General features: G+C 34.0%; 1 protein-coding gene across 1 annotated transcript; it reads right to left on the bottom strand.

Annotated features, from left to right (window-relative positions):
- Window positions 1-544: 544 nt before the first annotated feature.
- LOC8276078 (AP2-like ethylene-responsive transcription factor AIL1) lies at window positions 545-4718 on the bottom strand. The gene is made up of 9 exons (XM_015728006.3): window positions 3825-4718; window positions 2991-3693; window positions 2822-2904; window positions 2654-2662; window positions 2470-2558; window positions 2268-2341; window positions 2109-2159; window positions 1918-1994; window positions 545-1608 (listed from the first exon to the last, which is right to left on the bottom strand). Exons 1-9 carry the CDS (start codon window positions 4123-4125, stop codon window positions 959-961), a joined length of 2037 nt encoding a protein of 678 aa, XP_015583492.2. The 5' UTR covers window positions 4126-4718; the 3' UTR covers window positions 545-958.
- Window positions 4719-9520: the final 4802 nt, after the last annotated feature.

Below are 9520 nucleotides of genomic sequence, written 5' to 3'. Positions count from 1 at the left end.
GATAGCAAATTTTTATGAACTCAGAGGTGAATCATTTGACTAGTCATGGAAAATCCCATATAAAAGGACATTAAATAGCTTTTTATGCCCAGAAGTTAGTGGGCTTAGAAAGAAAGACAGACCTTAAAGATTGCAAACGAAGAATACAAATTCCACGTATATGATTATGGGCCATTGAAACCTAAACCAGTTAACATCCTGTAATGGGAATCCATTTTCCATCATTACAGTCCATCTGTCCTCTCTCTCTCTCTGTCTCTTTTTTGTATTGAGATCGAGCGCATGGTGCAACCGTCTTACAGAATCGTTTTCGGTTTTTGCTTCTCTTATTGGGAGGAACTATTGGCATGGAATGTAAGTTGCCTTTTGAGAAAGCTTAGATAAGAAAAGGAAATAAGTAATGATGATGTTATGTAGATGGAGAACAATAATGGGCTGCGATCAGATATATGATTATGGTCAAAGGCTCAAAGCAATAATTATATATATATAAAAGATATAATATAAAAACAAGAGACCATCTCAGCTGTGTTTGTGTACTTGATAGAACCAAAAAAATAAAGCTGAATCTAATTATGAGTTAAGGAGAGGGGTCATGAATCATTTCCTAGACTCCAATCATATTGTCTTTAATAGCTTTCCCTCCACCATTTCTTTTGAAAGATCTTTTCTTCATATATAATATAATATAAGAAGCCAGGCTAAAATGGATAAAGTTTGAAAATTTGAGGTTCTTCTTCATGAAAAGGTGTCAACTAGGCTACTACAACCTCCATTAACATTAACCCCCCCTTGCCCACCCCAATTTTCTCCTCTAACTAATAAAGGAGGAAAAAAAGAAAAAAAAAAAAAAACACTTAAAAACCCCACATTAAAACCAATCTTACTTTTTCTATCCCATGTTTTGATTTTCTCTCCATGCAAAATACTTATCCAACTTAACAAAGAAAACTCTAGCCTATGCATCTGTCCAAGCAGCAAAAACAGGCATGTGAGGCAAGGTGACTGCAGGCCTCAGTTGAGCTGTTGGGATCCATGAATTCATATTACTACTTGGACTAGTACTGTACAACTTGGATGTTGCTGATGGAGGCATTGCAAACAGCATTGGCAAGCTAGCTCTATCCGGGCTGCCTTCTCTCGAGCTGCTTAAACTTGTCACCAATGAAGATGCATTTGACAAGTGATTTCCCATCTTAGCGGAGTTTTCCACGTCTTGCTGCTGATGCACTGACCTGATGGCATCAATTCCAATCACATTCTCTGGTGCCAATGCGAATGCTTGAGTCTTGTAATTATCTATAATATTCGATGCTTTTTGATCGAGTTGCTGCGAGGATTGGTACAGGGCCATTTTCCAGTCTGATTCGCTTTGAGCGTTCTCCTGTGTGGGAGTGCTGTTATGAATTGAAGGATTGTGAATTGCTGTAGCCTCGTTACCAGCTCCTGTGTCCTTGTTTCGCCTTGCTAATTCCCCAGCAAGAAGTGTGTTGCTAGCCATGATTCTTTCGACATCATACCTTGTTATGTCAAAATTTGTTACAGCATTAGCACCCCGAAATTTTATAGCTGCGATGTCATAAGCTTCAGCTGCTTCCTCTTGGGTGCCTGAGGTTGAGATGATTCAAATTTAGAACCAGCGATAATAATAATAATCTTGTTAACATAATCATGCAAATCAGGTGTTAATAGCTTTAACTAAAGCTTTTAGAATTAATCACGAGTGTGCCTATAGAGTGTCAAAGTAGCCGAAAAGAGTTAAAACGAAGTGCGCCCCAAAGATTTGTCTTTTTTAAAAGTCCAAAGGCGCACTGTTCTCATTACTTTTGTTAAAAACATGCCTAATAAGCATCATCTGAAGAATGTGAAGCATACAACTTTGAGTAAGCAGAATCAGAGTCTGCTTAAGGAACTTACTGAATGTTCCTAGATAAAGGTCCTTGTTTCCGGCAACCCTTCCGATCCTAGCTTGCCACCTTCCATGCTGATGATGCCTGAAAAAGACAATTGAAACATAAACATAGATTTCACATAAATTTTCCTGACAAAAGATGGAAGTATAATGGTTTAAATACATGTACTAATTATAAAGTAGGATTTTACGAGACCTTGTTACTCCTCTATACATGGAAGCACCCCTAGAGAATCCACTGCTTTTTCTGCAACGAAGAAAGCTCAAAGTCAAAAAAAAAAAAAAAAATTCTTTAGGGGAAAGAAATGGTGAAGCATGCAGCTTGGGACAATAAAGAGAGGCAAAAGATTTTTACCTTCTCAAATGAGCAACATATTCTTGTCTAGTCATGTTCTTCATTTCCTCAAGTTCTTGTTGATAATTTTCCAACTGGCAAATAAAACAAGAATACCCAAATTCAATTTTTTTTAAAGTAAGATATATTGCAAATAGAAAAACTAAAAAGCAAAATCCCCCTGTGCTATTGGAGGAAAAAAAGGAAGGGTTAAAATCATTACAGGGAAATTGATATGAGTAGAGGGACCCCAATACTTGAGTGCAGCTAGATCATAAGCTCTTGCAGCTTTTTCTTCCATATCATAACCTCCTGAAAATCAAATTTTGGATTTACTTGATAAACAATAAATTTCAAATGATATCTTAGAATAAAAATCTCGATCATTGTACAGGAGAATTGCTTACCCAGATAAACTGAGAACCATTATTTGTGTGATGACATCCCAAACCATGTCAAACAAATTAAGAAAAAAAGAACAAAATCAGTGATACATACAGTAAGAATTGGACTTCAAATAAAATGATGTAATATAGAAAAGCAATATTGGAGAAGGATATGTTTTGTTTGCTAACCTTGTCTCCCTTTTCTGCTTTGACCTTCTTTCTTACAACTATTGTCCCACAAATGGGCTTCATATCTCCCCGTCCATCTGTGCCTGTTTAAGAAAAAGAAAAACTTCATGCTAAACGAAGAAAAAAGAAGCTTTGTTCAACAAGAAACAGAAATAAAAAGGCTACCAACCTTGTAACTCCTCTATATTGCGATGTTCTTTGTCCAAATGTATCAATGGACTTCCTATGAACAATTGGTTTCTGATCCACCTTATCAGGCCCTCTTTTCTTGGTTTCCATTGCAGCACATTCGGTGACAGTGGATGCGATTTGCTGAGAACCAGTAATACAGCTTGATTGAGAACCGGGACTCATTGACAAGCTCAAAGACTGCAAATCACCATATGTCATTGCACTAATAGCACTAGATTCACCTCCATTATCACCCATGCAACTTATCATCTTCTGTTGCTCCATTGCATGATTATTTGTGTAGTTTCTTGAAACCCAGTTTCTAATTCCGTTTATCCCATCATCTCCGTTAATTGTTGGAAGTTGAAGATCACAACTTGAAACATGGGATTCTTTGGGCTCTTGCTCTCCTACTAACATTTCATAGCTTCTAAAGTTAGTACTGTAATATGGGTAGTGTTGGGCTTGAATCTGCTGTTGTTGTTGCTGCTGCTGCTGCCTGGAGCTTTGATGAAGATGGTTTAGGCAGTTTTGGTTGTTGGCCTGATCATGGTCTTGGTGCTGCTGCTGCTGATGATAATACATGCTGTCTAAGCTAAGAGCCATAGCTTCTCTATCATTGGTTTCATAGTGATGGTTCCCCATTGTTGCACCACCAAAGAAGTCCTCCAGTTTCGGAGTTGAATTTGTTACCGTTGTTGCTTCACATTAAAAGAAAATAAAACTTTGAGAACAGGATTATCCATAACTCAAAAAATTAAGCCCAAAAGAAAGGAATGTAGAAAGAGTGAGTATAGTATATTGTGTGAAGAAAGCAAGTGTAGCTGCTAACCTTGGGGCTGTGACCTTGCAAGAGCTTCCATCATACAAAGAGACCCATCAGACTTGAGTGGCATAACTGGCAAAGGAAAGTAAAACCCACTATGTTCACCTTCAACAGCACCACAGTAACTGCTGTAACTGAGGTGTGACTGAGAGTGGAAAAGACTTGCTGGTATTGCAGTAGGAACTGAAGAAGAAGAGGGAGATTGTGTCTGGTGATTATTGACCTCCATTTTCATGTGATTAGGAGAGAGGGAGAAACCTAACCAGTTTGTATTGTTGTTGTTGTCATCATTGTTGATAAACTTCATTTCTTTTTTGTGTATTGATGTTATTCTAACTTACAAGAGATTTTTGGTAAGTTTCTCTTGAGGCAAAGCAACTCAATCATTGGAGAAAAATAAACTAATCATAACCCTATGCATATATATTTCTCTTTTTCTTTTGCCTTCACTCACTACTCCATTTCTTGGAACTTCTTTCCCCTTTTTTTTTTTTTTTTTCTTTTGGTTCTTTCTTTCTTTTGTTCTTTAGCTGCAGAAATGGATTGGATCAAATATAACCACTCATCTTAAACAAAATCCAAACTCCTGCAACTGAATCTATACGTGCTTTCTTTCTCTCTTTATTTTCTTTTTTCTCTCTCTCTCTCTCTGAAAAGATTTCAAAAGAGAACAAAGCTAGTTCCTTTAAACTAAACAAAAAGAATGAGTTCCAGCAAGCATTGCTGGGCATCCTTCCTGCATTCCATAGGGATCTGTGTTTGAGAAAGACCTCTTCTTTTGCTTTACTATACCCTACGCTCCTCTCCTACTCTTTTTTTTTTTTTTTTCCTTTTCTTTATTCAAGAGTCAAGGCCACCTCAAAACTTAAGAAAAATAGCAGCGATATATACTTATTAGTAATAAATTATATATTACATAAAAGATTTAAATGATACGTTATTTACTTATTGTTATAGTAAATACAGTTGTAGATCTTGTTTAAAAGTTGATAAACACTTATTAATTCCAAGAGGCATTTACAAAAGAAAAGAAAAGATCAGAAAGACCTACACCAAAGACAAAACTCTAAGAAACTTCATTTTCTCAAGTGGATAGGACTTCTCAGAAGACTCTGCAAAAAACCCAGTAGTTATAACAATGTCTCTATCTTTCTTTCTCTGCTTTATTGAATTGAGGTGGTGCTTTTATTTAGTGGGCTTCAATATATACGGTATTAATAATTTAAAATTTCTAAAAGTAAAATCAGGTACTTGGGTTATGCTATAGATTTTAATTCTCGTCTGATCTCAGGCCTCAGAAGATAAAAGAAAGACAAAAAACGTCCATCTTGTCACTTCAAGAAAAACAGTATCAGTACATATATAGCTTCTGCAATATGGGCCTACTAATTTTTGCAACTCTAGGGGTTATGCATCTGCCACCTCTATCTATCTGGACTTGTATTGTAGGACAAGAAGAGACGACACCGTTTTTCAATCTAATGACCTTCGGCTAGTGTTGCCAAAGTCTTCCTTGTCCTTGTCCCTGTCCCATACTCTTACTGTGCAACAGCTTGTCGTTAGCTGAGCCACAGGGTTTAACCAAACAACCACAGGACTTCTCTATTGGGGCTATGTGGCATAATATATATATGTATGTACTTATACTTTAATAAATAATCAGTCATCATAAGTTTAATTAATCAACTGATAAAGAAGATGATTTAAATACCACGTGTCAAGAAAAATCTTGTTCATTAATTACTTGGCATAGAATATGTCAGTCAGCTTATCACTTAGCAAGTAAAGACAAATCACCTCGTCAGGTAGTAGTTAGTTTGCCATTTATCAAGTAATTAAACAACACTTATCTTGATTTAAGTAGACATAGACGATAGAAAATAATAGTTTTCTCTAATTTAATTAAAATTTTAAATTTAAATTTTAAATATATAACTGAGTTAAAAAAAATTTAAAAAATATTTTTATTCTTATAAATATTCTAATATAATATTTCTATGGAATCTAATCACACTGTATAGGAAAAAAAAAGAAAGAACATTGAAAAATGATTGAAGTTAAATTGGAAAAAGAAGCACAAAATTTCAACAAAATGCACATGTGAGATGACATTGAGTAGTATAGTATCATTAATATAGAAGCTATAAGATCGTATTTGGCAATGTCAGTACATTTTTGGAAGAGAATTCAATGACTAAATAATGTGCTTCCAAGAAGTACTACAACAACTTCCATTTTCAATTCAATGCACGTACTTAGAATGCATGGCCTCTTTAATGAATAGTAGAGTACAACAACTCTACCAAACATAAATAAGCAATATATATATATATATATATATTAAATTGAATGGACAATATACACTGCATCTGTTTTGGTTAATTAAAATAACTAAAGAAGCCTAAACATAATGATATGATAAAACATGGGCCAAAGTGTTTTTCTTTTTCTTTTTCTTTAAAAAATTTTAAGAAAATAATAGTCCTTTTTAAATTAAAGAAAAAAGAGGGTAAAATTGTGTTCGGATTCTAAACAAGTGAACCCATCTTTTTGCTCAAATTGGCCGTCAAACTTGAAATCTGAAACATTTGAACATAAAGTAAGATTGGTATAGAATTATTGAAGTGGAAATAACTGTATAAGATATTTTAAAATGTGCTAAAAAATTTGTATGGTCAAAACCAGTGGCAGTTTCCAGACAAAAAGGGCCAAAGTGGGGTACTTATTTACTATTGAAGAATAGATAAGTACAAAGGATAGTATCTTCATGCAAAGGGCCACCACCCAAGTTTTCTCTCTTTACATTAAAAACTTAAATTGCATTTTAGCAACTTAACGACGCCACACAAGTTTATAATAAATAAATAAATAAATGAAAATAGTAATCTAATTTCTTCATCTTGTCTGAATTAAAATACCCAAATGTATTAATATGCATAGTTTATTTTAGGATAATCGCATTTATTTTACGTTTTTTTCAATGGAAAAATGTATTATAAAACTAAATGATGAGTAAAAACATTGGTTAGTTGTAGTTTAGATGGGAATTACGATGCATTATGATTTAAAAATGAATAAATGACTATAACATAAGTGACTATAATTGTTTTGTGTCTTCTCCTTATACCGTCTTAATTGTTTTCCACGTTTCTTACGTTCATAACAAATATTAGTCTTTTCTTTATTGGATTCTTATATTGGCACGGCTTCATGAAATATCACTAAATGGAAATCTTATAGAAAAAATAATATATATATTTGCTAACTAAATCTCAATTTTGAGAACTAATATGATTCTTGGATTCTAATACTTTTGAAGAAAATAAAAATGTTGGGTCCTACATCATGAGATAATGCTATTGCCTAAGAGCAAATTACACTCAAATCTCGAGCCATAAAACGAACGACCCGAACTTTAAATTTTTGATGCTTTATTCAGATAAAATGAAAAATGAATATTTGAAAAAAATATTTATAGGATAATGTTTTATTGACACGTACAGTTCTTCTACAATAATATATGTTCACTAAAAGTTAAAGTACTTATGATCATTTTTTTCCTTTCTTTTCTATAATTTTCTTTAATCCCTTTTTACGACTCTTCTAAGAAATTGATAAATCTTTCCTCGGATTTTCTAGCTGAGCCTGTAAGATATGGAGTTAGAGGAAATATCGGAGTTGTGTTCCGATATAAAGATAAAGCAGGACCAAATCCTAATAGGATTCTTTTTCTAAATACAGTTCGGTTATTACTTTCAAATTTATCAAATATTTATGTGAATAAAATAGTTTTACCTCCTCGATCTTTGAATTACTAGAAGGTCCAATGGTGGAAAATGGGTAAAAATTAGAAATGCCCGTTGTTTTTTATGTGGCTTGTCCTTAATCATGAGTTCAAGTCTAAATATTTTAATTAACATTGTAGGTGTTTATATATTTATTTTTATGGTAACCAAGAATAAAGAAAGGAAGAAAGAAAGAAAGACAGAAACTAGAAATGAAAGAAAGTGGTAGGCTACAAAGTGATATTTTGTTCAATGTAAGGGGGCATGATTGGGTAGCTCAAAGTTAATATTCTTGGAATGATGGATTGAAGGTCCCTTAAGGAACATGCTTTTTGTAGGATATGCATTTTATATTTGTACTACATATCATTTTAAAGGCTTATGAGTCTCAGAAAGCACTTTACTAATCCACTTTAGGTTCTTAATTAATTCCTTGGAGACAAAATTTTAAGCCGAAAAAAAGAGAAGAAGATAAATAAATGAAAGAGACTAAATTTATGATTATTGGGATTGCCTTATTGTCTTAGTTGGGGGGGCCAATCCAACAGGTTTCCATCTTCGGCTTTTCATGGTCTAAGGTCTATAACAATTAACAAAAATGATAATAACGAAACTGAAGCATGAAATTATTTTGACATAATTTCGTTATACTAATCTAGGCAATTTTCCTATGATAACTCAGGACCTAAATGCTGTCCCTTTGCTCTTAAATTACACATTTATTCAAGGATTTATGAAGAGCAGAGACAATAACTTGACAAAAGGAAACATAATAAAGGCCAACTTCTCCAATGATTTTGACATTTTTCATGGTTTTCTATGATGTTACTATAGAAGTAATTACTTCAAAAAGAGAAATGAGTCCAAGGTGGGTATTGTTTTGAGACTGGAATGGACCTTATATTAATCAATAACATCAGTAAGGAACATTGGCAACACATGTATATATATAATTGCCTAACAACTTTCACAATATATTTGCATGCAAAATTTTGCATGACACACACAGGTTCATGGAGACAGATTTTCAAGAGGAAATGATTTGGGTTTTGAAAAGAGAGTGAGTGGGGGGAATTTTAGGGTTGGGAAGTTGATTTAGCAAGGAAAGAGGAGGAGAATTTGGTGAAGTGAGAGAGAAAGAGACCTTCTTTTTTGATTGAAGTAATGATGAGTAGATCCACCCACAATAGCACTTGGGGCCAGTGAGATTTTGCTGGAAATGGTGGGATGGGCCTAGCTAAAGAGCTTTGTTTTGCCTCAACATAATTTTTTGCTCTCTTTCATTTTCACCACCCTTTTAGTGGGATGCAAGATGAGCAAGGATTGGCTGTTGCTGCCTCTTTTCTCTTCACTGTCTGCTTTTAGTAGGGCCTGTCAGTAAACCCTTCATTACAGTTATGGTGATAGCTCAATACTCCTTCCCATTCATTGACTATTATGCCCTTTGTAACAGAATTAATCCCTAAGTTTGACATATATCTAAGGCTGACACTATAATCCAATGCCCCTCAAAAATATTCTAAAGCTTAACTAGGTTTTGAATTCTCACCATTAGCAAGCTATTTTATTAGATTGGTGCCATATTGGCAAGTGAGACATTTGACAGCAAAATTTACAAGTTTGCTCTCTCAAGCTACCTAGAAAGTTCACCTCTTATCTGTTTTTACTTAACAGAGACCTCAAATAATAGAGCTTTAAAGGATTTTTGTGCTCACTTTGGGTAAAGAAGGCACTAGAGCAGGGACAACTCTAAGTATATAAAGCTCAAGGTGCACTTGCATTGCTACAACAGGTGTCTCATAGAAAGAAAAAATAAAAATTAAGCATAGTCATGAGACACTTTATTCATATAATCAGATAATTTCTTTTTTCATATTTCATAATTCTTTATTCAGTCCTACTTGAGTATTTCTTACA

The sequence above is a fragment of the Ricinus communis genome, chromosome 7 (assembly GCF_019578655.1).
Source record: "Ricinus communis isolate WT05 ecotype wild-type chromosome 7, ASM1957865v1, whole genome shotgun sequence".
Lineage (NCBI taxonomy): Eukaryota > Viridiplantae > Streptophyta > Magnoliopsida > Malpighiales > Euphorbiaceae > Ricinus > Ricinus communis.
The sequence above is the reverse complement of the archived record's forward strand: the minus strand, read 5'-3'. Positions and strand labels throughout refer to the sequence as shown.

Excerpts from the sequence above, each read along its gene's own strand:
- LOC8276078 (XM_015728006.3), bottom strand. The coding sequence starts at position 4,125 with ATGAAGTTTATCAACAATGATGACAACAACAACAATACAAACTGGTTA. Across the intron at positions 3,694-3,824 it reads TGCAAGGTCACAGCCCCAAG|CAACAACGGTAACAAATTCA; the intron begins GTTAGCAGCTAC and ends TTTAATGTGAAG. Across the intron at positions 2,342-2,469 it reads CTACTCATATCAATTTCCCT|TTGGAAAATTATCAACAAGA; the intron begins GTAATGATTTTA and ends TTTATTTGCCAG.